Consider the following 27,468-nt stretch of genomic DNA (forward strand, 5'->3'; position numbering starts at 1 on the left):
TGTGGCATTCCGAACTCCTCCCGCAGCTTGGCAAAGGACTTGAGCACACCCCCAGACATGACATTGCCCAAGGTAGAGATGCCTATCGCGTCCCAACTCCGAAAGCCCACCAGGGCCGCTAGCTGAGGTAACCTTCCATTTTGCCACAATGGGGTCTCCAGGGTTAGGACATTCCACCAGCCCACTCTGCGCAGGGCCTGCCGCCAGATCTGAAAGACCACCTGCGTGACGGATGGCAGGGATCTCCGAAGAGATGCAGAGTATAATAGTGTGTGTAGGGAGGCAGAGCCCATGAAGGTTCGCTCCACCGCATAAGCGGGATCTCCCCTGTCTGCGTACCACCAGTCGTTCAGTACTAGTAGGTGGGATGTCTGATAGTATGACAGTACGTCCGACGTGGCAAGGCCTCCAGTATATGTGGAGCGAAAGCAAGTCCGCAATGCAACCCGTACCGCGCCCCCCCTCCCACAAAAATCCACTCAATGCCGCGTTAAGGAGCCGGAACCAACGCCGGATGGTTCTGCAATTGATACAATAAGCGTGGGAGCGCGACCATCTTAAAAATGGCAGATCTGCCCTGAATGGAGAGCGGCATCCTGGCCCATGCCTTGAGATCTTCCTGTGTGCGTTCCCAGACCAGGGTAATATTACGCTCCAGGGCTACGGACGCATCCTCCGTGAGGTATACCCCCAGATATTTCACTCCATCTACGGCCACCTGAATCCCGTCGGCCCACTCACCAATTGGTTGCGGGCCCCCTAGAGTCCAGAGGACGGACTTCCCGGGGTTCATATAGAGCACCGAGGTTTCTCCAAAGATTTGCAGGATCCGCAGAATGCGAGGCCCCGAACGATCCAAGGCGGAGAGAAAAAATAGCACGTCATCGGCGTATAGGGCTATTCTATCCGCCACACCAGTCGACCACTGAAAGCCCCTCAATTGGGCATCGATCCGCACCCATGCCGCAAGAGGTTCCATTGCGAGTGCAAAGAGGTACGGGGATTGGGGGCACCCCTGCCTAGTCCCCCGCTGGATACTAAAAGAACGGGAGATCCCACCGCCCACACGCACCGCTGCCGTCAGGTCCGTGTAGACGGGCCGTATGTACGCCATGAATCGGGGGCCCCGGTTCAGGCGGCCCAGGAGGGCAAACATGCGTCCAGCTCAGAGTCGAACGCCCTATCCATATCCGCCAGCAGCAGCGCAGCCCGTTCTCCCAGACCCCGCCAGGCTGAAATCGCAACTTGGGCTCGCCTAATGTTATGTCGAGTGGCACGCTGGGGCAGAAAGCCGGCCTGGTCCGGGTGGACCAGGTCCCTGATATGGGGCTTGAGTCTATTAGCGAGGGCCTTCGCCAATATCTTGGCCTCGGTGTTAAGCAGCGAGATAGGTCGGTAGGACTCGTGTCTCTCCGGGGGGCGCCCTGGCTTCACAAAGACTACTACCTCCACATGTTTCCAGTCCGGGGACAGCATACCCTTCTCACGCGCCTCCTTGATGACCGGCCGGAAGTGGGGTGTCAGCTGCGTCGCATATTGTCTGAAAAATTTGCTCAGAAACCCATTCGGACCCGGTGCCTTACCCGGGTTCAGTTCACCCAGGGCCGTGGCCAGCTCGTCGTCCGTCAGTGGCCGGTCTAGTGCATCGCGTACCTCATCCGAAACGGCCCTCGGTGGAAGATCATCTATGAATCGCTGCACCATGTCGGCCTCCAGGCACCACCGGGGCGCATACAGAGTCTCGTAGTAGGAGGCGAAGCTACCCGCTATAGCACCGGGCTCCAACAGCGGCTCCCCATCCGGGGCGACTATCTGGGGCAGTGGCTGCGCGTGCATAATGCCCTGACACAGGCGATGAAGCATTTTGCAAGACTTGTCGCCCCATTGGTATATGCGGCTTCGCGTGGCTAACCAAGCCTGGTGGGCCTCATCCAAAAGTATCGATGTATATTGCTGTTGCGCCAACACTAGCTGATGCCTTTCCCGTTCGCCGTCTCCCCCCCCCCCCCCCCCCGACCCCTGCGCTCTAGGACTTCCAATTCCGCCTCCTGCCGCACCAGGTCCCTACGCTTTTCCTTCCGCGCCGCTGAGCACCACGAAATATCAACAACCCGTATAGTGGGCTTCATGGCCTCCCACAGTACCGCCGGGGATGCCACTGAGCCCACATTGGTGGACAGGAAGTGTGCAAGTTCGCAAGTAATGTGGGCGCGATAGGCGGGCTGCATTAACTGCCAAGGCGACAGGCGCCACCTGAATGGCTGCCTGGTGCGCCCAGTGTCAATCAAAACTGAGATCGGAGAATGATCCGATAGTGCCCGCGGGAAGATCTCCGCTGACATGAGCCTGTTGGCCATTGCCCGCGGAAGGAAGATGTAGTCCAGGCGCGAGAACGAGTCTCGCGCAGAGGAAAAGTATGTGAAGTCCCTACGCGCCCCTCGTTTGTACCTCCAGGAGTCAATCCAGTCCAACCCCATGACCATTGCCTTCAGTCGCGACACCTGCCCCTCCCTCCCCGTCGCTTCGCCTGCAGCGCCCCGCCATCTGTCCCACGATACATCCATTACGTCATTCCAGTCCCCCCCACAATAGATAAAGCTGTAGGCATATCTACCCATAGGGACATCAACTTCTCCACTAGGGCCCATTGCAGCGGGGGAGGCGCATACACACTACCAAGGATTACCACCTCGCCTCCAATCTCACCCTGCACGAACACATATCTGCCCTGTACATCTAGCTATGAGTGAAGGGGACTCTACGATGGACCAGAATGGCCACGCCCCGTGACCCCCTTGTGAATCCTGAATGGAAGGCCTGCGTGAAGCCATTTCGCTGGATACATAGCGCTTTAGTACCCAATAGGTGGGTTTCCTGAAGTAGCAATATGTCAGTTCCCCTTCTCTTAGCCCACGCAAACACAGCCCCTCTCTTCACCTTGTCCAGCATCCCTCGCACATTCCAGCTCAGTATGCGTGTCCCACAGGGACCTAGCCGTGAACCCCCAGCATCAGATGACATTTGTGTAAAGGCATGTAACTCATACCTGTCGCGCCACAGGCAACAACAGCAGCACCCACCACGGATCGGAAGCAGCACAATACGCACAGACCCTTCCCTTGAACCAAAACAACCCCAATCCCCAACAAACCTCCCCCCACCCCCACCCCGCACCTCCCAAACATGGAAGCACCTGTCGTGGTCGGGGAGTGTTCCTGGCCCCAACGGGGAGCCTGGGAGCACCCCCTCCAATGGATCCCCTCAGCACAACCCATGTCGAACTAGGCTGTGGCCCCCTCCCAACCCTGAGCAAGCGTGGCATCCAGCCAAGCTAAAGCGCCCTGGTCAAAGATAACAGTCAATCAGGTAGGCAATTGTCCCTTCCCCCCCACAGTCAGGGCACATCCTCACTGGCCTCCTGCGACTCCTTGTCTTTGCGTGTTTTGGACCGCGATTGTGAGCTGCGATTCGATCGAGATCTGCCTCGAGATCTGCCTCGGCGCTTACACTGATCTTCAGAACCCCTACCCGAGGTGCCCCCGGTCGAGGAATCAGACTCTCCGCCTTTTGCCCTGTTGACCCGCACCCTGACAGTCTCATCTGTCCACTGAAAGACAGCCTCCGGGGTATGAAAGAAGAAGGTACGAGGCTGGAAGACAACCCGCAATCGAGCTGGGTATAGCAGGGCATACGGTAGCTTCAGGCCCCGGAGGCGGGCCTTGGCTGCTCCGAAGGATTGTCTCTGCTGTTGCACCAATTTCGTGTACTCCGGGAAGATAAGAATATGGGAGTTCTCGAACATAAGTTGACCTTTCAATCTCGCCTGTTTCAGGATAGCGTCTCTGTCGGCATAGTTCAGCAGTCTGGCGATCATGGGACGAGGGCGTTCCCACTGGAGGTTTCTGAGTCAAGGCCCGATGGGCCCTCTCCACCTCGAAGCAGCGCGAGAGGGTGTCAGCCGGCATCCACCCCTCCAGCCATTGTGTTAGGAAGCGCTCAGCATTGCCCTTTTCGCAATCTTCCGGAAACCCCAGGAAGCGAAGATTACTGCGCCTGGCACGTCCCACTGCCTCCTCCGCTCTCGCCACCAGTCCTTTCTGTGTCCTTTCAAGGGCAACAACCCTCTTCTTTAGGGTAGTCATGTCATCTTCTACGGCTGAAATGTTCGTCTCCGCGCCCGTTATGCGTTCCACGGCGTTTCGCAAGTCCTGCCGAAGGAGCATAACATCAGAGCCCACTGCCCCAATCTTGCCATCTAGGACATCCCCGGACTGCGTGATCGCAGCCAATAGTGCAGCATTGTCCGGCACCGGAGTTTGCGCCCCATTTGCGCCAGCGGCCTCGGTAAACTTATCAATGGGGCCCTGTTTGCCCTGGCTTCCACTTCCACCCCGTGTCATGGTGTTGTGTTGTGGAGGAGTGGGGCCTCTCACCGGCCGTTCACAGTTGAAGCCGCTCAACAAGCGACGCCTGCGGCCAGTCACCCCGCGACAAGATGGCGACACCGGGAATAATGCACTCACTGCAGTCTGTAAGGAGCAGCCTCACCCCCTAGCCAGTTCCCCAAGATCTCCAGTCAGCAATACGTGGTCACCAGGCTCTCGCCAGAGGGGGGGGGGGAAGGGGGCCCACCATGTAGTCTACTCCACAGATGCCAGGCACCGGGGTCCGATCCGATCCCCGAAATGTGGCAGGGACCTGCTGACCCCGGGAGCCCCTGCTGTCCGGCCACCCAAGACCCACTGCAGCGTCCAGCTAGCTCCGGTCCTGCCCTCCTCCTAGCTGGGCCCGGGTCTCCCGGGTAGCGCGGCGAATCGCCGTTCAGGAATGTGGGCAGAGGCGAGCCGGGGCTCGACTCGACCCCCGATATGGCAATGTGGTACTGCGGCCTCCCCGCCTGTCCTCCCACCGGGCACCACTCTAACCTTGCCCCGCGGCAGTCCCTTGCAGTCCCTTGCAGCCCCGAGACAGTCACTCGTTAGGGCAGTGCAGCTCTCTCAATGCCGATGGCGGCCCTCCTCGCAGTTAAAATGGCGGCCGCGCTCCTCAGCTCTCCTCGCTGCAGGGACCTGCTGAGCGCAGCCGCTGCCCGCCATGTCGCCTGGCGGGGAACGCCTCTCTAGGGGCCCGGGGCCGTCTATCCACAACCGCGCCAGAGCTCCGGCAGCACCCGGCTCGAGCTCCCCAGCAACCCTCGGCGCGGCCCCTCTTGCCTGGCGAGACGCTCCGAAAATCGAGGCCCGGCTCCAAAGGCTGCACCAACCAGCTCGGCTCGCGGTTTCCCTCCGGCACGCCTCACCGCTTCAGGATGTAGCGCAGGCGGCCCCAGCAGCGGGTTTCAAGTGTCCCGGGGTTAGGGATTAGATCAGACTGCAGGGAGCCCCGATATTTGACCAGGGCCAAGATATTTAGACAAGGATGGTGATCGGCTGGTCGTAGCTCCGGCTCTATACGACCGCCATGCTCGCTGGCCATGCCACGCCCCCCCATATTGGTGAATTTTAAGGGTGTTTGGGAGCTGTAGCCAGGTAGAATTGGCACTGGAGCTGAGGAGGGATCTCTAATCTCATGCGGACGTCAGTTTCCAGGCCGAGGTTCCTTAATTGGGTAGACAGTAAGCCATAGAGATGTGCGTGGGTTAATAGCAGATGCGTGGAAACAAAATATCAGTCTTGGACTTTGTCGGAGCTTTAAAGCTTTCCCATTGCCTGAGATAGTGTGAGATTCTGATTTGCAGGTGGGAGTCTGAATGATGCAAAAGAGCAAGGTTTTTTCTTTTGATTTGGAGGTTTATAAAAGTCAAAAGAGAAGGTAATGCCACTGAGGAATGTGGGTTAGAGGGAGAAAAGATGAGGTCCATACTGAGCCTTGACGGTGTGGGCAGGGCCTGAAAGCTCACCTGGAGAGACAATGAATAAAGAGAGATGAATCAAACTGATCCAGCGATGCAGTTCTGAGACCTCAGGGTGGAGTGCGAGAGTGGGTAGCAAGGCACGGGGTGCGTTTTCTACTCACAAATATGAGTAGATGCTGGTTTTTTTTTGGTACAAAACCTATATGAGGAAAAAAAATGTTCACCATTTGTATGACCGTCATTAGAATTTTACATTTATAATGTCAGAAGACCTCAGTTGCTAGTTCTGCCTTTAGGGGCAGTGTGCTTTCTAAAGGATCATCCTTAGGTGAGTATCTGCTGATGATTTCCATTGTACTATTCAATCGTTTGGGTGCTGGCTGATCATAGAATCCGAATTGCACTTAATATCTGTATACAAGATTTAAATTGAAGATTATCCAAATATACCTATTAAAAGCTTTGCTGCTAGAAAACGGACATTGGGTTAACTACATACTTGATGGGTGGCAGGGGACTAAGTCTCCGGAAATAACTGAGCGAACTAGACCATCTTGAAGTGTGCCTTTAAAGGCATCCCCACATTGGGGAGGCCCAGTACCTTTGTGTCTGCTCTAGGCGATGAAGTAATAGGACTCCTAGAAGTGTCTCTGATATACACTTTTTTTCTTCCTTGTCAGTGCTGATTCTTGTGGAAGCAGTGTAAACATTTGAGAGTATGCGATGTCTGTACTTAACATTGTCTTTGAGCAGGTGCTGCTTGATCTAGCAGACTGAATGGATCATGCTACCACTGTTGGAATAATGTTTTTATACTCCAATCTTAAGACTGGTGGAGGAGGAAATTGTGCCGCTTAACAGAGCTCATGGTTGGACTCCATTTGTTCTGCTGCTTCGAAGATCTACAGGCTTTGACTAGAACGTTGTAATAGTCTTGAGCGATGTTAAGCTCTCTTGTTGAATATGAAACTGTAGTCACCAGAACAGACTGCCATTGTTGATATGAGCAAAAATACAAGATGTCTGGATATGGGACACTTTGTACCTTTCCTAGTTGCTTTATGGAGAAATGTGATCAACCGCGATATGGGTGGAGGTTTTTTTATGTTACATTAGGAACCATCTCAATAGCATTGAATCTTTACTAATCAGAACCATATTTCATTTTTTCCTCTCCTTTTGTTAGATTCCTTAATAAATCCGAGCTGCTTCTGTCTTTTTTTTTTCACGCTGATTGTGTTGGTGTTTAAAAAAGCAAACTTTTATTTATTTTTCTCAGGGATGTCTTTCAGTTTCCATCGCATACGAGTCTGATTTGATTTGTAGAGATGTGTAGTCAGTGACACTAAGCTTCAGTGTGTGAGTGCTGGGAGACAAGTTCTAGCTTTCCTGTATCTTACCACTGTGTTCACTATCTGAAGTAAAGTGCCTTGAGAAAATTAAGTTGAGTATCTTTTGGAACTTTGCTTTAATGTGATTTTTGTCTGAAGTGGGCGTTAATCCTCCCCCCCCCCCCCTTTTGTATTTTTTGAAAATGTGTATCAATACACGGCTCGTATTCGCTCTCTCATTTGCTTTTAGGCCTTTCCCCCTAGAATACTAAGCCCATTTCTGGCTATTTTGTGTAGTTTGTGGGACTACGACAATAGGCAAAATGTTATTTTTGGGAGGGGGGTGGAGGAGTGCTCTGCAAACAAGGGTCTAGTTTCCCCCTTAAAAATGCTATCAACGGGAGGTTTGCAATGCTAAAGTCAACAGCTTTCAGGAAAATGAGCTGAATCAACAGTTGTCAATTTTCAAAGAGGTAGCCCATTTTCCCTAATTTTTGTGCTTTCAACCTACTTCCTATTTGTGGTGGAAACCACTGTGAAACCCATGGGGGGTCCCAGAAAGCTATGATTTCGGAGACATTTGGTTTGGTAAAGATATCCTGCTTTGTTTGTAATGTTATGCTAATTGAATCAGTGTAGCACTGTTGCACCTAAACGTCTTGTGACTATCAGACTAGCACATCGCAGTGTTGTTCACTGAATACTAATGCAAGAAAAGACAATTAATTGATTTAAAAAAATCATGGTTCCAACATCTAAAAGCATTTAAAAGAATCCTAAAAATCCAAAACCTAGGCACTATTAAAGAAAATTCCCTGTCGGTGAGTGACTAATTATTTATTGGGGTTTAATAGTAAGAAAAGAAGCCAAATGTAATTATCTCTGCTAAGGATGTGCCAGGAGAATTTAAAGGCAAATAGGATTTTTCTGGTAGGCTTGCTTATGTACTGCTGTAACACTGTTTAAACGCATCGCTGGGGCGGTTATTTTCGCGCTACGCGGCTTTTTTCTAAAAGCCGCGTTAGATGACGAGCTCAGCTCTTCATCCGCACACGCCCCCCGTGGCTGATGACGAGCTGAGCTCGTCATCAGCATCGAAGGGGTTAATACATCTAACCAAAGATCAGTGAATTCAAAGTAAATCCTTTACTTTTTTTGTTATTGTTGATATTCTGATGCTATTCTCGGACCATCTCTCACTGGTCAGTATGAGATTGTTAGTGAGAAATATATGGTTGTTATGTAACCTTTTCCCAGATATTAGAACCTGAGAAGTTTATTTGACGAATTAATTGTAATTCGTTAATGCAATGTATATCTGTAATGTCCCAGATTTTTTTGCCAAATGAACAGGATATCAAGGAGCCTGCCCTTGTAGTGGCCCTAAATTTGGCTTCCAATGTAGTTCCACATAGTTGAATGATTGTTTGAAAAAACATATTGTTTTGTAGTCGGAAAACCTGCATTTCAATAATCATTCGATCATTGACCACATAAGAATACGGAACAAATCAAACATTCACTCCCAGTCAAGAGATCTAGGTCAAATCCATTGTTCTTTGGTCACCATGCCACCCCAGTTTAGAGCTGCCATATGCAACTCAGTCTTGACCCTGCTCCTCATGGGGAAAGTCCAGCCCGAACTGCCAAGCTGGGTCATCTCTGGATCGGAAACAAGCATCCTGGGACCGGTTTGGGGGTATCAGCCCGTGGTGGGGAGAGCATTGTGAGGGAAAACTCTGCGATATCATGTTGCTTAATAAGAAAGCTATACCTCAAAAAATGTACCGTCTACTCCATTTAGCACACCTTAATAATTAGCGGCAGGATTGCAGAGAAGGTGGGCCCTGCCACATTCCCCTCCCGATTTTACACCCATCCACTTCAGCAGAGATTTCTCTCCTACCCTGGTGTCAGACTCCTACGACTTCTAGAGGTGGGGTTTGAAATCGTGGCTGATCTTTCAAGGGCAGATCATAAACATTTCTGCAATGTAAATCTGATTTCCACTAAGATCGAATACATTATGCACTACCTCTACATTGCACCGCAGTGTCAAATCTGTTAAGGGATCACACTGCATTTGAAATACAGTAGGAACGAAAGTTGCAAACTGTACGCATTCATAACACACAGATCAGTAAACCACAAAGGAAAATTCGGATCTGTTAATTGATATCACTAACAGATAGTGTTGCAAGGATGGATGGTGTGCATAAAAAAGGCAAACTTTGTGTGGATTTTATTTATTTATTTTATTATTTTTTTTGTCCTCCGTCTCCACCCAACTAGCTACATTCTACCTTAGAGATATCAACACACTGCCTCTGCATACTGGATATGTAGGCATCTGTAGTTTTTAGGCTTTTTAGTTTTTACCAGATTTTATTTTTTATTAGATTCTGATATTTATATATGAATCACATATTTTGTTGCTGAGACGTAAAATTAAAACGCCTTGAAACAAAAGTACGTTCCCAGCGCACAATAGGAACTGACCTCTTTTGAAATTAGTTTTCATTAGTTTCCATGTGGTGTGTCCACGTTTATTTTTGCGCCGTTTCCTGTCGCAGGCACTAGGCCTACCCACACAAGTGAGGTACCGTTTTTCACTGAAGGCTTTGGGGAACGCGGGGTGGGTGGAATTTTGTGAACCCACAGAGATTCCTGAACTTTCCACCACAGAAACAAGAGGAAAATTTGTTTTTTGGGGGACAAATTTTGAGGTTTGCAAGAGATGCTGGCTAACAGAACTTGGTGAGAGCCAGACAAGTCACCCTATCCTGGATTACCCTGGGTGTCTAGTTTCCAAAAATATATTGGTTTGCTATGTTTCCCTAGGTGCCGGCAGAGCTAGGGTTAAAAAAAAACTACAGCCAGGCACTTTGCAAAAAAAGGGTAATTTTTCATTGTGAAAATGTGATGTGTCCACTTTGCGTTTTGAGCAGTTTCCTGTCGTGGGCACTACGCCTACCCACACAAGTGAGGTTCCATTTTTATCGGGAAACTTAGGGTAACACTGAATTGTAGAGCAGCTGTTATTACCTATTGACTTTCGATGCATTTCTGCCTTCCAAGTGAAAGACCATGTGTAAAAAGTAAGTCATTTTGAAAAATTACCTATAATTCTCATGCTAGTATGGGTATTCCCAATTTTGGAAATGTGCAAATATCTACTGTTTCTAAACTCTAAATTTTGTTCCTATTTCAGAAACACATAGGTGTCTTTAATACCGATTTTTTTTTTTCTTCTTTTTTTTCTTTTTTCCTCCCCATTATACATTTTCCCTGAATAATTACTATATACCCGGTACATAATAAAAAACCATTGCAAGTCACTGCTCAGTTATTGGCTCTGGGTTCGTCGTGTTCTTGGTGAACCTACAAGTCCTATATATCCCCACAACCAGAAAGGTCCAGTGGATGTAACGGTATATTGCTTTCAAACAGCTGTCTTAATTAGAAGAAGTTAACAGGTGAAAATGTTGACACAAATTGCTGTTTTTTTCCAACTAATTTAAAATGTTTCCCATATTCAACGGTTAGTTTCTATAAAGAAACCTTGAAGGATCTACACAAATGACCCCTTGCTGAATTCAGAATTTTGTCTACTTTTCTAAAATGTATACCTTTCCAGGATCCATTATTCCTTTCATACCCATTTCTACCATTAACTGGAAAGAGGTTGAAAGCACAAAAAATAGCAAAAATAGGCTATGTCCCAGAGAAATTCCCAAACTGTGTAAAATATGTTGTTTTTCTGACAAATCTGCTTGTCCCTGAAAGCTGGGAAGATGGTGATTTCAGCACCACAACCCCTTTTTGATGCCATTTGCAGGGTAAAAACCAGACGCTTTAATCTGTAGCCCTTTTTTCCCCATTTAAAAAAAAAAAAACATTTAGCTGTATTTTGGCTAATTTCTGGGTCCTCTCCAGGGGAATCCATAAACCCTGGGTACCTTTTAGAATCCCCATGATGTTGGAAAAAAGTATGCAAATTTGGTGTGGATACCTTAAGTGGTCAAAACGTTAAAGGGGCCTAAGCGCAAACTACCCTAAATAGCCAAAAAAAGGTTTAGCAGGGGGGATGGCGGGAGGCTTAACAGCGAAGGGGTTAACAGGTTATCTTTCTGTTGCATATTGCTTTATTTGATTGTTAAACTAGCACTAATGAGGTGAAATCTTTGCACAGCCAGTGTAGAAAGCACAAAACAGTGACATAATACTATCACAAAATGTGCTGTATTACGTTGCATAATTTGCCTTTTCTTGCCCCTTAATTTAGTCCACTCTGCCATATAATTCCAAGTGCCTTGTGTATTCCAAATTACAGTTGGCTTAGCAAAACAGCATCTCTTCCAAGAAGGCATAACCAATATTCTCACAGAGCATACCTATAATATTGGTTTATCACATTGGGTAACCAATACCAAAACTCTTGTTTACTTTGGTATTCTGTAAGATTCCATGTAACAAAATCCCTATCTGTAGTCTTATATAGAGTAATAGCACTCAACACTTGAATGCCTATTAACTCTAACATATGCTTTTCATGTTGAATACTTCCAGTCTAGTGCCTTTGTAATAGCATTTGATAATGACCAAATGATCATGGCTCTAAGCCCAATATGTTTACCACAACAAACCACTGGTTCTGCTGTATCAAGTATAAGCTTTGCCACAAAGTTTAAAACAAATAGTCTTCTTTTTAGTGGGAGCATTTAAATTTCAATTCAAATCTTGTAGTGCAGAGAATCAACATGTGGCTGGAGCATAAGCCTCTTTCAGTAGTACTTTGGAAACTTTTTTTCGATCACAGCTGCACTGTCAAGCCAGACCTAAAACTACATTTAGATTAGTGTGTCCTTGGTCATCCCATACTTCTCTTAAACACAAACTAAAGTTAACGGTAGAAGGAAAGGGAGTGCTCTCCTTCCTCCCATGTGTGCTGCTGATGGGGGGGGGGGGGGGGGGGGAAGCACTGTTCGTTATCTAGTTATCTAAGACACAGGCAGCTCTGAATAAATCGCGTTTTTTTCTGTGGAAGCACACATCTGGCCATTCAAAATGTACACCTGGCTACCAACATGCGGGCAGAGTCGAGGTCCTTCTTTTTAATACTCCTGAAAACCCTTTTGTAGGTTTATAACCTGGCCGGCAGCAGCTGTACTGTCGAGCTGGATTTAAATACAATTGATACTTTTAATGATGGGTAGAGCTCATGGTGGTGTACTCCCTATTTTTATTTTTTTAAATTTGATCTGGATGGATAAACTGAGAATCAAATCTTTATTTACCTCATTTTAATTTTGACCTAATTGTACAAGGGGTTAATGCTGCTGTGACTGACTACAATATTCAGTTACCAGCATTTATCTGCCCCTGTCATTTGAACACAGATCGATTGACATTCTGAGTTGAGAATTTGTCTGAGTCCAAATGGTTGTAAGGCTTTTTGTATATCACGTTATGACTCTGCTAAAGTCATTTGTAAAAAAGGAGGGCTTGCATAGTCCAGTTTTTGTTTTCATAAGACCTGTTGGTGGTGAGTAGAACTATTGATGACCAATGTAAGTGGCTGAATTGTTTACCCTCCCTTCCATATGGGCTTAAATGGTTTGGGGGAGATGTTAAGTAGGGCTTTTCTCAATACATCAGTATCCTCTTATTGCTGCCTCAAAATTAACAATGGCAGTTATATGTGTGAGACCATTGTAAAATTAAACGTTTGCCAAAAGCGTAATTTTTTTTTACCCGTGAATCATTGGAGTGTAAGTTTAGAATAGGGACCAGTTGTGATGCTGAAATTTGCTTAGAAACTGGGTCTTGTATAGCTACCCCATTACCCTGCTGAGGATCTTTAATGTTGGAATGCATTCTAACTTGTTTCTAGACTTTTCTGAATGGTTACAGCAGTCACCTTGGTGTGAATTTTAAGACTTTTTTTATTTAACTATCCAGCATTGATACAATCCAGATTCAGTATGTTTTCTAAGTAGAGTATTAGTTGCATCAGTAGACCTTCACAGGAATCTATAATAACTGTAACCGATAATGTAGATTTTGTTTGAACTAGCAGACTCCTTTCATTAAGGTCTATTTGAGCTTTAACATTTTGGTTCTGCAAACCACAAATGATTTGAAATGTAGCACATTTTGCTTGTCTTGTGGTAGTTCATGTTTGCGGTCTATAAAGTTTTCAAGAAAAAATTGGGACTGATTTAAACTAGGGGTCTGCATAACTGTTTGGGGGACTACACCCAGTCAAAGAAGCCTTGATGCGCTGTCCTTCAGGTGCTGCTTACATGGTCTACTGCATTTGCTTTCATGTTTTGTGGAGTTTGTAGGTGGTCACTGATCACTGATACAGCTGAGGGGTGAACCTCTCCATAATGTAGGTTTTTTGGTACTGTATCTCCCACATTGCATATTTTTTAAATCCCGCAATTAAACATACTTGATGTTTTGAAGAAATCCTCAGATATGGGGATACGCTTAATTTTAATAAAATGGATCAAATGGAATTCATAATGACTAACTGTATAGTGTTGAACTCAGTCACACTAATTGTTTCCTAGCTAGTGGCATGGTTGGTTTGTATGCCAGTTTCCTTAAAAGATAGACAAGTGGTTGCTGGCTCAGAACTGTGGCACCCGATTTTTCGTAACCGTATGAAATAACGATTCTTTTGCACACCATTAGTCCGGCATAGTCAGAGGCGCAAACTGACCTATGCTAATTCTTTTTGGCTGTTTATGTAGCCAATATAGAAATCTGAATGCGTTGTTCTTTGAATGTAGCTGATAATTAGTCCTCACAGTGTGAGTGATCCTTCAACATTCTTTGTGCAGGGCAGAGCTCCCTGCCCTAAACAGAGTTTGGAGTATCTGATGAGCAAACAAAATGTGCCTTAAACAACAAACCTCGATTAAGTTCACACTTTAATAGTAACCTTGATTTTACTTTTCCAGGTCTTATTTGGGCATGTAACCCTGCCTCCCCCGAGAAGTACTGGGGCACATGGATGGACAGTGTGGTGGGACTCTAATTGTTTTAACTGCATAGATGACTGGCGACACAAAAATTGTACATTAAAATACCCACAAAGGTACCAAAGGTTCTCTTATTGCAGTTCTAAAGAGCTATATAGGTTTAATGAGGCACAGACCTTAACTAGGAACAGGTACATTTGTCTAAATTTCAGGTACTTGAATGAGATGGAATGATTTATTTCAGCTTTTTATACTAGCTACGTTGGTTTGAATGTGAATAGTAGCATGAACTAACATGTTCTCACTTTTCCTTTGCTCCTTCCACAGCGTCACCATTGCTGTTATATGCTAATCGGCGTGACCTTCAATTGGTGGATGCCTCTGGTGGTAAAGGGAATGCCACAGTGGTGGTCAGCGGTTTGGAGGATGCGGCTGCTGTGGACTTTGTGTTTTTACAGGGATTGATATACTGGAGCGATGTAAGTGAAGAAGCTATTAAACGTATTGAATTCAACAAGACTGGTGCTTTGCAGAGTGTGGTTATTTCTGGACTTGTTTCACCGGATGGGTTGGCTTGTGACTGGCTTGGAGCAAAACTCTATTGGACCGATTCTGAAACCAACAGAATCGAAGTGTCTAATCTCGATGGAACTTTGAGGAAAGTGCTGTTTTGGCAAGAGTTGGACCAACCAAGAGCAATTGCGCTGGATCCTATAAGAGGGTAAGTGTATTTGAACTTTTTTCCTTTGTGTTTTACACAAGACTTAAAAAAATAAAATATATATATATCTCTCATTGGTGCTCTTGGAATTATGTCTGCTTTACCATTTCAAGCTGATGGAATTTTCTTCAGCAAATTTGAGGTTGGTTTACAAACTGTTACCTTGCTTCAGTACACATTCTCTTAATATTTTTAAAGGTGGAGGGGGCGGAGTAAGCCTATGCAAGCCCTGGATTCCTGTTTTGTTCTTGTTTTGTTCTTCTAATCAAAAGTGAAATAATTAATTTAAGTCTATCTAAAAGTCTATATAGAAAGGAAAAAATGTCCTATATCACTATGTAGGGTCACACATTTGCATGTACTTTCTCCTCCATGCTGCCAATCTTGTCTACTTCTCTGTCACTGTCTGTATTGCTTGCCCCCCCCAAACGCCCATAGTGTTCCGCTCGTGTTTGTTTCACCCCCTAGGTGTTGGTTTAGCTGCCCCCCCCCCTCTGTGTTGGTTTAGCTGCCCCCCCCCTTGGTGTTGGTTTAGCTGCCCCCCCCCCCCCCCTTGGTGTTGGTTTAGCTGCCCCCCCCCCTTGGTGTTGGTTTAGCTGCCCCCCCCCTTGATGTTGGTAAAGCTGCCCCCCCCCTTGATGTTGGTAAAGCTGCCCCCCCCTTGGTGTTGGTAAAGCTGCCCCCCCTTGGTGTTGGTTTAGCTGCCCCCCCCTTGGTGTTGGTTTAGCTGCCCCCCCCTTGGTGTTGGTTTAGCTGCCCCCCCTTGGTGTTGGTTTAGCTGCCCCCCCCCTTGGTGTTGGTTAAGCTGCCCCCCCCCTTGGTGTTGGTTTAGCTGCCCCCCCCCTTGGTGTTGGTTTAGCTGCCCCCCCCCTTGGTGTTGGTTTAGCTGCCCCCCCCCCCCTTGGTGTTGGTTTAGCTGCCCCCCCCCCTTGGTGTTAGTTTAGCTGCCCCCCCCCCCTGGTGTTGGTTTGGCTGCCCCCCCCCTGGTGTTGGTTTGGCTGCCCCCCCCTCGGTGTTGGTTTGGCTGCCCCCCCCCTCGGTGTTGGTTTGGCTGCCCCCCCCCTCGGTGTTGGTTTGGCTGCCCCCCCCTCGGTGTTGGTTTGGCTGCCCCCCCCCCTCGGTGTTGGTTTGGCTGCCCCCCCCCTCGGTGTTGGTTTGGCTGCCCCCCCCCTCGGTGTTGGTTTAGCTGCCCCCCCCCCTCGGTGTTGGTTTAGCTGCCCCCCCCCTCGGTGTTGGTTTAGCTGCCCCCCCTCGGTGTTGGTTTAGCTGCCCACCCCCTCGGTGTTGGTTTAGCTACCCCCCCCCCCTCGGTGCTGGTATAGCTGCCCCCCCCCCTCTCGGTGCTGGTTTAGCTGCCCCCCCCCCCCTCTCGGTGCTGGTTTAGCTGCCCCCCCCCTCTCGGTGCTGGTTTAGCTGCCCCCCCCTCTCGGTGCTGGTTTAGCTGCCCCCCCCCTCTTGGTGTTGGTTTAGCTGCCCCCCCCCCCCTCTTGGTGTTGGTTTAGCTGCCCCCCCCCTCTTGGTGTTGGTTTAGCTGCCCCCCCCCCTCTCTGTGTTGGTTTAGCTGCCCCCCCCCCTCTGTGTTGGTTTAGCTGTCCCCCCCCCCCCCCAGCTAACCTCCAACCCCCCCTCCCCCACGGCCCCCATTTTGGTTTAGCTAACCTCCCCCCTCTGTGTTGGTTTTGCTGCCCCCCCCCCACCTCGGCGTTGGTTTTGCTGCCCCCCCCCCCCCCCTCGGCGTTGGTTTGGCTGCTGCCCCCCCCGTCCTCGGAGTTGGTTTACCTGCCCCCCTCTTGGTATTGGTTTCATCCCCCCCCACCCCTTGTGCGTTCCCCCGTATTGGTTTCACCCCCCTCCCAGCCTCCTTGATTTGTTTCACCACCCCCACCCTGTACTGGTTCACCCTCCACCCATCCATGCAGTGTCTGTTACTTCAACTAGGATCGGTATAAATAAGGAAAAATGTGTCTGTCACTGTATAGGCTTGCACATTGGTGGTCCCGGTCCCCCCTCCCCCACAACCTTCATTAGTCCTGCTGCACAGGCTAAAAACCATTGGCAAATGCAATAGATTCCAAAGTAGTGACATATTGCCTAATTTAATGTTTGTGGGGCTAAAATGTAAAAGGCAAATGTCAGTGTTATTTTTATTGTTATAGAGGACATTCTTTTTTGTGTTTGGCTAAAGTCTTCTTTCTAAAATATGCCACTCCATCTCAATCTTTTGGGATATTCTAATTATCTTTGGGTGTAAGGCAGTTACCAGATATTTGAACGCAATATCTATTTTTATTTGCAGTGAATAGTATACCATTTCAACAATAAAAGCTGTTCATTGGCAATAACATTACCATGTATAGGGTTTATAGTTTTGGGTTGATGGATATTAAGTTGGGACATGTTCCTATATATATATTTTTGATAATCAATTTTATAAAATGTATAACATATAAATTAATTGGTTGCAGATCAATAATCATCTGGATAAGCATGACCATGCATACAGTTGACAGGGAAAAGGGCTGTCCATCGGGGTCTAGCACTGCAGTCCATACATTAAAGACAGTTGTACATGAAATAAAATAAAGGCAGATCATCAGGGTGGTAACATATTGAACCATTTACCCCAGACTTTACTGAATAAGTCAGGGCACCCCCGGGCTTCGAATAGGGCTTCCTCCTGGATCCCACACCAGTCCACTCCTCTCCTCCAACATTTTATAGTAGGCGCCTTAGCCTGGGACCAGTGCGCTGCTATGTCTCTCTTGGCCACTGCCACAGCTGCCCCCAACAGGCGCTTGTCCGCCCTAGAGCCATCCAAGCCGTCAAACACCCCCAACAACATACGGATCATGGGGAACCTTCCATCCCAGGGCCTGCGCGAGCTCACGCTCCACCCCCCCCCCCCCCCCTCCCCCCCACCCCAAATGGCGCCAAAGCCAGATTGCACCATACCATGTGATAAAAATCGGCTGGGGCGGAGGCATATCCTGTACATGCTGGAGAGGATTTCAGCAGGGCCTGGAATAGACGTGTCTGGGTGAGATATGCCACGTGCAGGTAATAAATGTGTACAAGGCGCAACTTGGAGGATGTGATCATGGTTTTGGGCGCCATCAGGGCATCCCTCCAGTCCGCCTCTTCTAGAGGGCCCAGCCAACCCTCCCATCGAGCCCTGAGCCGATCTAGGGAAGCGGGACCATTGTTCACCAGGGACCGGTAAGTACGGGACACTATGCCCCCCCCCCCCTCCCCCCCCCCCTCTCTCCCTAGATTTCCCATCCTCACCTGAGCCTCCAGCGGGCTGCACTCTGGAAGGGAGACAGGGGTGTGACATGTGTATGAAGGGCGTGTCTTAGTTGTAGGTACTTATAGAGTTGGGAGTGTGGAAGGGCATGGCGCTGCTGCAGGTTCGCAAAGGAGCGGATGTGATCCCCCACCCAAACGTCCCCAAGCACTGAAACTCCGATGAGGTCCCACCATCGGAACCCCTGCAGGGACAAGACCTCCTGCATCCAGGACCCGTGCCAAAGTGGGGTCTGCCGAGTGAGTTTCCGGTCCCACCTCACGTGGTGTAGGGCCGTGCACCAGGCCAGAAACACCGTCCTGGTGACCGAGGGCAGGACCTGTGGCACTTAGCTACTGCATAGAAACGCCTGAATCTGCGTGAAGTCAGATGTGCTGAGTTTCACGTGGTATGCAGGGTCTGACCAGCCGCCCGCATACCAATTGTGGATGACAACGAGCTTCGTGGCCAGGTAGTAGAGTTGGAGATTGGTTACCCCCATACCTCCATCAAAGTGGGGAATATGACAGTGCGCCAGAGATAAACTTGGTCTCCCCTCCTCCCCAGAGAAAACGGGTGAGGACACTGTCCAGCTCGCGGAACTAACTACCCGGGAGGTGGACAGTAATGTTTTGCAGTATGTAAACAAAACTGGAGAGGACAATCATTTTGAAGAGTGCACTCCTGCCCAGGGGGTTAAGGGGGAGGGTCTGCCACCTCTTGAGATCCGCCTTCTTCCGGACTACCAAAGGTGTAACGTTTAAAGCCCATTCGAGTTCTGACAGAAGAGCTACCCAAACGCCAAGGTATTTGACCGAGTGTCTCCTAAGGGGGATGTCTGACTGCCAGTCAGACATCCCCATTAGGATAGCAGTCTCTGGAGGGATGCAGGGGGACCAAAGTTGACTTCGCCGGAATGAGGCGGAGACCAGAGACCCGTTCAAAAGCGGAAAGCGGAAATGGCAGCCAGGCACCTGGGGCCAGAGCTATCTGGGTCTGCCAAATAAAGCAGAACTTCGTCAGCATATAGGGCTATCTTATCAACCTGGCTCGAGTCCCAGGCCCAACCCTGAATAAGTAGGTCCTGTCGGATGAGGGCCGCCAGGGGTTCCATCGCCAGCGCAAATAAGAGTGTCGAGAGCGGACACCCCTGACGCTTACCCCTCCGGATCTGGACTCCCTCAGAAAGCTCCCCATTAATGAGTACTCTGGCTCTGGGATTAGTGTATAAAACTCTGATCAGATGGCGGAACGAGGGACCGAAACCCATCCTGTCCAGCACATCCTGCAGATAATCCCAATTCACCGTATCGAAGGCCTTCTCAAAGTCTATGAAAAGCAGTGCCAAGTATGGGGTTAGGCGACCACTGTGGGCCAGAGCCAGGTGGAGAAGACTAATGCAGTGGCGAGTGCCCCTGGCCGGCATGAACCCGCACTGGTCGGGGTGGACAAGGTCTTGCAGGAGGGGTCGGAGTCTCTGTGATCCAAGACAGTAGCGAAGATCTTGATCTCCGTATTGATCAGTGAGATCGGGCGGTAGTCCGCACAGTTCAGGGAGGGCGGCTGCGTCTTTGGAATAACCACTATTGTGGCTACATCCGACTAGGGCGGGAATGTCCCTGTCTTCGCCACATGGCGGAAAAGATCCACCAACCTTATCTTAAGTGTGAATGACACTTAACCTTAGCGCACTGTTGCTCAGGCGCTGAACGCGCTACAAATTAAATATACACTCTTCAATGCTTTTTCAAATTTGATTTTAGTATTTTTTCAACAATGGTTTCCAAACATTACAAATAAACACAACGTATTTTCGTTTTGTATCAATCAGAACATATGACTATCATACAATATTCAAAAAAACTTCAAAATCAGTTTCTTTTCCGATTATAACATTTCATCTGTAAATGCCCAATGCATTTCGAGCTGTGGGCAGCTCTTCGTCGGGGGCCTGTAGAAAAATGATGCGGAAAACAATACTATCACTCAAGGGTCTTAAAGCACAAGAAATGTTGAAGAATAATAAAGTGGAGCTAGTCACTCCAAACAAAGAAAAAAACCTTCACCACCACCTAAGTGCACGTGTTGAAAAAAGCTGAAAATGCAACTTACTACTATCGCGCTCCTCAAGCGCTAAATCATTCTGTGGAAACAAAACCAGAACATATCCTCTAACTCATGTGTCTACCGAGATGGCTAGAACGAGATCTAAACTCTAAATAATAAGCCCAATTAACTAGAGCAACACGTTACCTTATCTTCAACTCCACTAATCAAAATACTGTGTTCCCCGTGCTCCTGTTTTCAACCTGCAAAATAACAGAGAAACCCATATCTGTCAGTCGGGAGACTGGCTAACCCTGACCGATGTCACTGACACCGCTGCTGTGGCGCAGCACGCTCACCTCATAAAGCTTCCTCTGTGCGTCTATCAAAACTCCTCTCAGTTGAATCCCTCACACGTTCTTCTCTCGAAACAGTGGATGCGAGACAACAAACCTCGCCGGTTCTAAAACACAAGCTGCGTCCAACAACATGAAAGACGGACTAGCGTCTCAAAGATTCCACTAGCTAAACCGCGCCATCTTGTAATGGCAAAAAATAACCATCGAAGTGAAAGAAAGGTTGTGAAAGGAAAATGTATAGAAATGGGTGATGAATAGTGACTCAAAACAAAAACAGTGTGCCTCAAGATGCAAGAAATTAAATACAAATGCAATATCATAATATAAGTTACAAACAGCATACTCAGGTACATGGACAAAGTCAAGAGTAATCATAGAAAACATGAAAAATCTATTTTTTCATTGAGGCCTTTAGGTTCTTGTGTCAATAGAAATTTAATCCAGTGAATTTCTCTCTGGAGGAGGGATCTGGTGAGATCAACCCCCTCGTATGGTTTAACTACCTCTAGGATGGAATACCTTATCTGAGCAATGCTATGGTTATTATCATTCCAATGTCTAGCTAAATTGCTTTTGGTGTTTTTGTTCCTGATCGTGCTTTTGTGTTCTGAAATTCTAGTTTTCAGTTTCCTTTCTGTTTTTCCTGTGTAGATTTTGCCACACGGGCATTTAATGTAGTAAATCACATTTTTTGTGTTACAATCTCCGTTGTAATGTAATTTTATTTCTTTACCAGTTTGCGGATGGTTTAGTATATTACCTACAATAACATTGGAGCAATGTACGCAGTTTTGGCACTTCTTCATGCCTCTGTTGATTTCTTCAATTGCCCTAACTGGGGTCATAAGTAACTCTTTCAGATTTTTTGAGCGCTTGTAAGCAAAGATGGGTGTGTTGTTGAATATTCCATTAAAATCAACTTCATTTCTCAAGAGAGTCCAATGTTTGTTTATTATAGTTTTCAGTTTGTTTGAAGTTGTAGAAAATTTAGATACAAACACCTGTCTGTCTTGAAGTTTCTTGGGTTTTTGAATGAGTAAATTCTCTCTGCTGCAAGCTTTGATGCGGTCTTCAGCTTTCTTCAATACTTCCTCTGGATATCCTCTATCTTTATAGCGTTGGTGTTGCGAGTCAAGATTCTTTTTACATTCATCCTCTTCAGAGCAAATCCTCTTGATTCTCATGTATTGAGATACCGGGAGGTTATCCTTCAAGTGTTGGGTGTGGAAACTTTGGTATAGTAGTGAGTTGTTGACATCAGTCTGTTTTCTGTATATGGTGGTGGAAATTTGTTGTTCATCAATTTTCACTAATACATCCAAGAAAGGGAGTTCTTTTTCACTTATGGCATGCGTAAATTCAATGTGTTCTGAGCATGAGTTTAACCTTTCTATCTCTAGTTCCAAGTTTTGTCTCGTTCCTGACCACATCAGAAAAATGTCGTCAATAAACCTCCTGTACAAGGTTGTATGATCATTCCAACTTTTGTTATTGTACATGTGATCTGCCTCAAATTTTGCCATAAAGGTATTGGCATATGCCGGGGCCCCGGCAAATCCCATGGATGTTCCATGCTGTTGAAGAAAATAATCAGAGGACCATTTGAAATAGCTGTGATGTAAACAAAAATGTAATAACTCTAGAATAAACACTTTGTTGGCTCTTATTGAATTCTGTTGTAGCAAAGCCCATTCTACGGCTTCCAACCCAGCAAGGTGGGGAATTGAAGTGTACAATGACTTGACGTCAATAGTACACAATAGTATAGGACTTGTTATGTTGACATTTTTTAACGTCAAAAGAAAGTCATTGGTGTCTTTAGTATACGATGGCCATCGTTGAACGAATGGTTGTAAAAATGTGTCGATATACTGACCGAGTGGTTCAAAAATGGTGCCACACCCGGTCACAATCGGACGCATGGGGGGGTCTAAGAGATTTTTATGCACCTTGGGGAGCATATAGAGCAGGGGTCTCCAACCTTTTGTGTAGTGAGAGCTACTTCTGGTCAGTGAAAGTTGTCGTGAGCTACCACACCCCATGCAACTCGCGCATTTTTCCGACAAACCTCCCACGCCCAGTTTCATTGACGTTAAGGTTAAAAAAACCTATTTTCTTCCCTGTCCACCATACTGTGTTTAATAAATAATATGTGTGATGCACGGCATATTTTCACATTGAGATCACCAAATCCACAACACCATATAAATGCTGCAAAAGTGCAAATCAAGATGAATGACTCACAAAACGGTAGTTAGGTTGTGTTGCTGAAAAAAGACAGTACTTTTGGCAGGTATGCCTGGGTTACAACTCTGTGAACGCCATTACAGACTCTTTTCACCCTGGCCTACGCACAACCTGTCCCTGTTGATTGCCGAGTAATTCATATCTGACAGAGCAGACGAAGAAGAGCAGAGATTGATTTATCACCGCCTCTTGTGTGGAGGGGGAGACAAACTGAGGAGCTCCCTCGCTGCCCCTCGCCAAGCCACCACCACCCCTCTCCACTGCTGCAGCCTCCAGCAAAGCAAGTGCTAATCATAATCAAATGAAGCGATTATGTCTGAACAATATTGAAAAATATTGTGATAGTTTACCCACAATCCCCTCGGGGTGTGGGAAGTGCAGAATGGGTATTAAATCAAATGACTATGACACAAGGACTCTGCATTGTTGGGGACTACAAGTCCCTGGTCAACATCTGTGCCAAAGGAGGTGGGGCCAGCAACGCTACCACGCTAAAAGTGATCATTTGAGCATTGTGCGCAGGACATAAGGAGCGACCCTTGACCCCACCACGTAGGTCGCTCCCTCACTGCACAGCACCGCCTGTGCCTCCCTGCCCCAGCTGCTGCTGCTGAGGAAGCTCGAGGCGCTCCACCACCCGCAGGCTACCACCTGCGCCTAATCCCTGGTGGACAGTGGTATGGCGTAGGTAGGTTTGTTCATCCTCCGCTTTATTGCTTTTATTGCCTGTATTTTCATTGTTGTGTCTGACTGCTGTTGTCTGTCTTCCCCCGCTGCCTGTACGTGGTCTGTGACCCTTTTTCTTCCCTCTGTTCCCCTCACTGGCCCCGTACTCTCTCTGCCCGGTCTTTCCTTCTGTACCCCTCACAGCACCCGTGTCTCTACCCGGTTTTCCCTTCTGTTCGCCTCACTGCCCCGTGCCTCTCTATGCTTGTTCTTAGCTGCCCCTATATTTCTGTATTTTGACTCTGAGCCACTCGTTTTTCCGGTATTTCTGTGCCCTTTTTACCTTCTGTGCCACTCGTTTTTCAGGTATTTTTGTGCCCTTCTGCCTTCTGTGCCACTCGTTTTTCCCTCGTTTTTGTGCCCCTTTTGCCTTCTGTTCCACTTGTTTTTTGTGCCCTTCTGCCCTCTGTGCCACTCGTTTTTTGTGCCCTTCTGCCCTCTGTGCCACTGTTTTCTGTGTCCTCCTGCCCTCTGTCCCACTCGTTTTTTGTGCCCTTCAGCCCTCTGTCCCACTCGTTTTTTGTGCCCTTCTGCCTTCTGCCTTCTGTCCCACTCGTTTTTTGTGCCCTTCTGCCCTCTGTCCCACTCGCCTGACCAAGAACCCTCATCAGCTTCTCCTTCTGGCCTGTCACACCTGGAGGGAGCCAAGGGCGCGCACACCTCGTGCTGGGACAGATGGAGCAGACAAAAAAAACACGGCCCACCAACTGGCCTCAGCCGAAGGCCCGCCTTGCCGATCCGAGGCAGGGTGGATTCATTTCAACACCACCCAGCCTTGGTATTCAGGAACAGATATCCAACCTAAAGCACCACCACCGGAACAGAGCTTTGGGGCGTAACACTCACTCATTTGCAACTTAACACTGCAACGCATGACTAACCAGCTGCACAGAAATTAATTAGCACCCCTGGCCCTGACTGACTCTGCAGGCATCGATTTGGGGCCCACATTTCAGTACACAACGCGTTGGCTCGAAGAGACGGATTGAGCCAGAGAAGGGTTCATGGAGCGGGTACACACCCTGCGACCCGTGACCGCCTCCAGTGTGACAAGTAAAAGGAACAATTATCACTAGGTATGAATGAAAAATTATTACACATCCGTGTTAATACCTCCGAGAGGCCTACCTGCTGCTCAGTTGATAGAAGGCGGCAGCGGGGCTGTACTGAAGGCAGATGGCGCGGGTCTAAGCAGATCTAATCTACTACTTGCGCAACCTGCTGCTTTGCCCTGCCACTCCCGATGCAGCTCCGCACTCGTCACTGATCAGCGTGGTGCCTGCGAGGAAGAGGCAGGGGGCGCTTACAGAGGGTCACGAGACCCCTATCACGTCATACTATTCACCCCGCCCCGCCGCAGCTAAGCTGCCGGCCAATCTTAGCAGCTGGTTTGGGGGAGGGCGGGTTCTGTGGAAGTGCAGGCCAGGACTGTTCGGGGCGGAGAGGGGGTGGGTTATAAACAACAAACACATGATTAAGCGCTCAGTCTTGCCTGTGTAAATAATTATAATCCACAACATTCACGGCAATACATTTTGGGTATTTACAATGGCCTTGGCATAATTGCCACATGACAAGGCATATTTTAGCACAATCCAGCGCGAGCTACTGGCAGGGTCTCGGCGAGCTACCAGTAGCTCGCGATCGACTGGTTGGAGACCCCTGATATAGAGTGATGGTCTCCTGGGGTTAGTCACAGTTAGAAATTGTTTGGTTGTGGCGGTTATATGGCCTTGATCCAGAGCTTTGGTTAGGATTTCAGTGAGAGTTTGTTGCAATTCGTCTGTGGGATCTCTGTCCAGTTTCAGATATGTCATGGTGTTTTCTACATGTTCGTTCACTTTTCTGTGGTACATTGACTTGTCCATAATGACTATGGCGCCTCCTTTGTCAGCCTTCTGTATATGGATGTTTGGATTTTCCTGCAGGCCTTTTATAATGGATCTGTCATAGATCGAAATGTTTTTCCTTTTTGACTTTTTCAAATTCATACTCTCCATTTCATTGAGGACAGAATTTTCAAAGGCATCCAAGATCTTATGGGTTACTGGGGCTTGGAATTTAGATTTCGGCTTAAACTCAAGGAGTTCTGGTTCTTCTTTCGCCATTTGTTCCGGTACTACATTAGTGAAGAAATGTCTAAGTTTAAGGACCCTCATGAATTTAAAAAACGCAATCTCATTTTCCAAGTTGTTGGTATCATATGTTGGAACAAATCCTAGCCCTTTGTTCAACATTCTCATTTCATCCTTTGTCAATTCGGTCTGTGAAATATTTAAAACCAAGTTCACCTCGTGCTTCTTGTTCGGACTCCTTCTCCCTCCTCTCCTTGTTTTGATTGTTTTTTCGGTTGCTTCCCTGGTGGTTGGCTTGTATCCACTACCTGGGATAAAAAAGGCTGGCTTGTGGTGGTGGATTTAGTGACTTCAGTTGGTGTTTGACCAGTACTTGTTTCTGCAATTTGGGTTTGAGCTGCCGGTCTGTTTGTACTCAATTCACTTTCAGAGACTAAACTTTCTTCTGAGGTCACAACAGTCTTTTTCTTCTGAAATGATCTTCGCTGGGCATAGACTTCCGCCCACGTGTACACTTCATTTAATTTATAGTCCAGTGTGTCACGTTTAAATTTCCTCAGTTTACCCTCTTGAAGCTCCTTTTGGTATCTTTCTAATTTTGTGTTTAGTTCCTCCAATGATTTATCCCAATCTGTTTTGTCCATCCGGGATTCCAAATTGTGTTTTATTTCGTCAATTTCGTTAGATAATTCATGAATGACTTTTGCCAGCTCTTCTATCAGTAAAAGAATCAAGTCCAGTGAGCATTTGTTTAGGATTGAGAACCATTTCTCCATAAACTCCTTGTTTAGGTGAAATCTGTGCAACATCGGTTTTATGGACATCCTTAGACCACGTGGGATCCTCTTGACTCTGTGGTACTGCACCAAGGTTGATGCATGTAACTTTTGGTTTATCTCTCGTTTTGCAAGAAATTCAAGCTGTTTCAGTTGTTGCATAATAGTATTGCCTTGCACATTTGACGATTTGACGTCCTGAATTAAAGTGTAAATACTGTCTGCTTGTTCTGAAGTGTAGGCTAGTGTTTTCGCCCTGTTTTCTGTCATACTTGAAATTTGGTCATAAGCCATGGTGCTCACTCCGTGTAGACAGATTCTCAAAATGTTACTTCGTGTGATTAGAGGAGCACTCACTTTATTTATTATTCTTAATTGAACTTAGGTAACTTAAACTTAGTTCACCTCAAAGCGTGCAGCTAAGGTAGCACGTCTGCCCTATCACGTGCCAAAACTTAGACAACCTTATCTTAAGTGTGAATGACACTTAACCTTAGCGCACTGTTGCTCAGGCGCTGAACGCGCTACAAATTAAATATACACTCTTCAATGCTTTTTCAAATTTGATTTTAGTATTTTTTCAACAATGGTTTCCAAACATTACAAATAAACACAACGTATTTTCGTTTTGTATCAAACAGAACATATGACTATCATACAATATTCAAAAAAACTTCAAAATCAGTTTCTTTTCCGATTATAACATTTCATCTGTAAATGCCCAATGCATTTCGAGCTGTGGGCAGCTCTTCGTCGGGGGCCTGTAGAAAAATGATGCGGAAAACAATACTATCACTCAAGGGTCTTAAAGCACAAGAAATGTTGAAGAATAATAAAGTGGAGCTAGTCACTCCAAACAAAGAAAAAAACCTTCACCACCACCTAAGTGCACGTGTTGAAAAAAGCTGAAAATGCAACTTACTACTATCGCGCTCCTCAAGCGCTAAATCATTCTGTGGAAACAAAACCAGAACATATCCTCTAACTCATGTGTCTACCGAGATGGCTAGAACGAGATCTAAACTCTAAATAATAAGCCCAATTAACTAGAGCAACAC

The 27,468-nt window shown here is 47.3% G+C and overlaps 1 protein-coding gene across 1 annotated transcript in view; it reads left to right on the forward strand.

Annotated features, from left to right (window-relative positions):
* The window catches only part of LRP6 (LDL receptor related protein 6), a 1,045,411-nt gene that overhangs the window by 24,324 nt on the left and 993,619 nt on the right, over positions 1-27,468 (forward strand). The window contains exon 2 of the mRNA XM_086952928.1: positions 14,505-14,898. Within this exon, the coding sequence (XP_086809054.1) occupies positions 14,505-14,898 (394 nt within the window). The remainder of the gene's footprint in view (positions 1-14,504; positions 14,899-27,468) is intronic.

Source organism: Lissotriton vulgaris, chromosome 1_2 (genome assembly GCF_964263255.1).
Source record: "Lissotriton vulgaris chromosome 1_2, aLisVul1.2, whole genome shotgun sequence".
In the NCBI taxonomy this organism is placed as follows: domain Eukaryota; kingdom Metazoa; phylum Chordata; class Amphibia; order Caudata; family Salamandridae; genus Lissotriton; species Lissotriton vulgaris.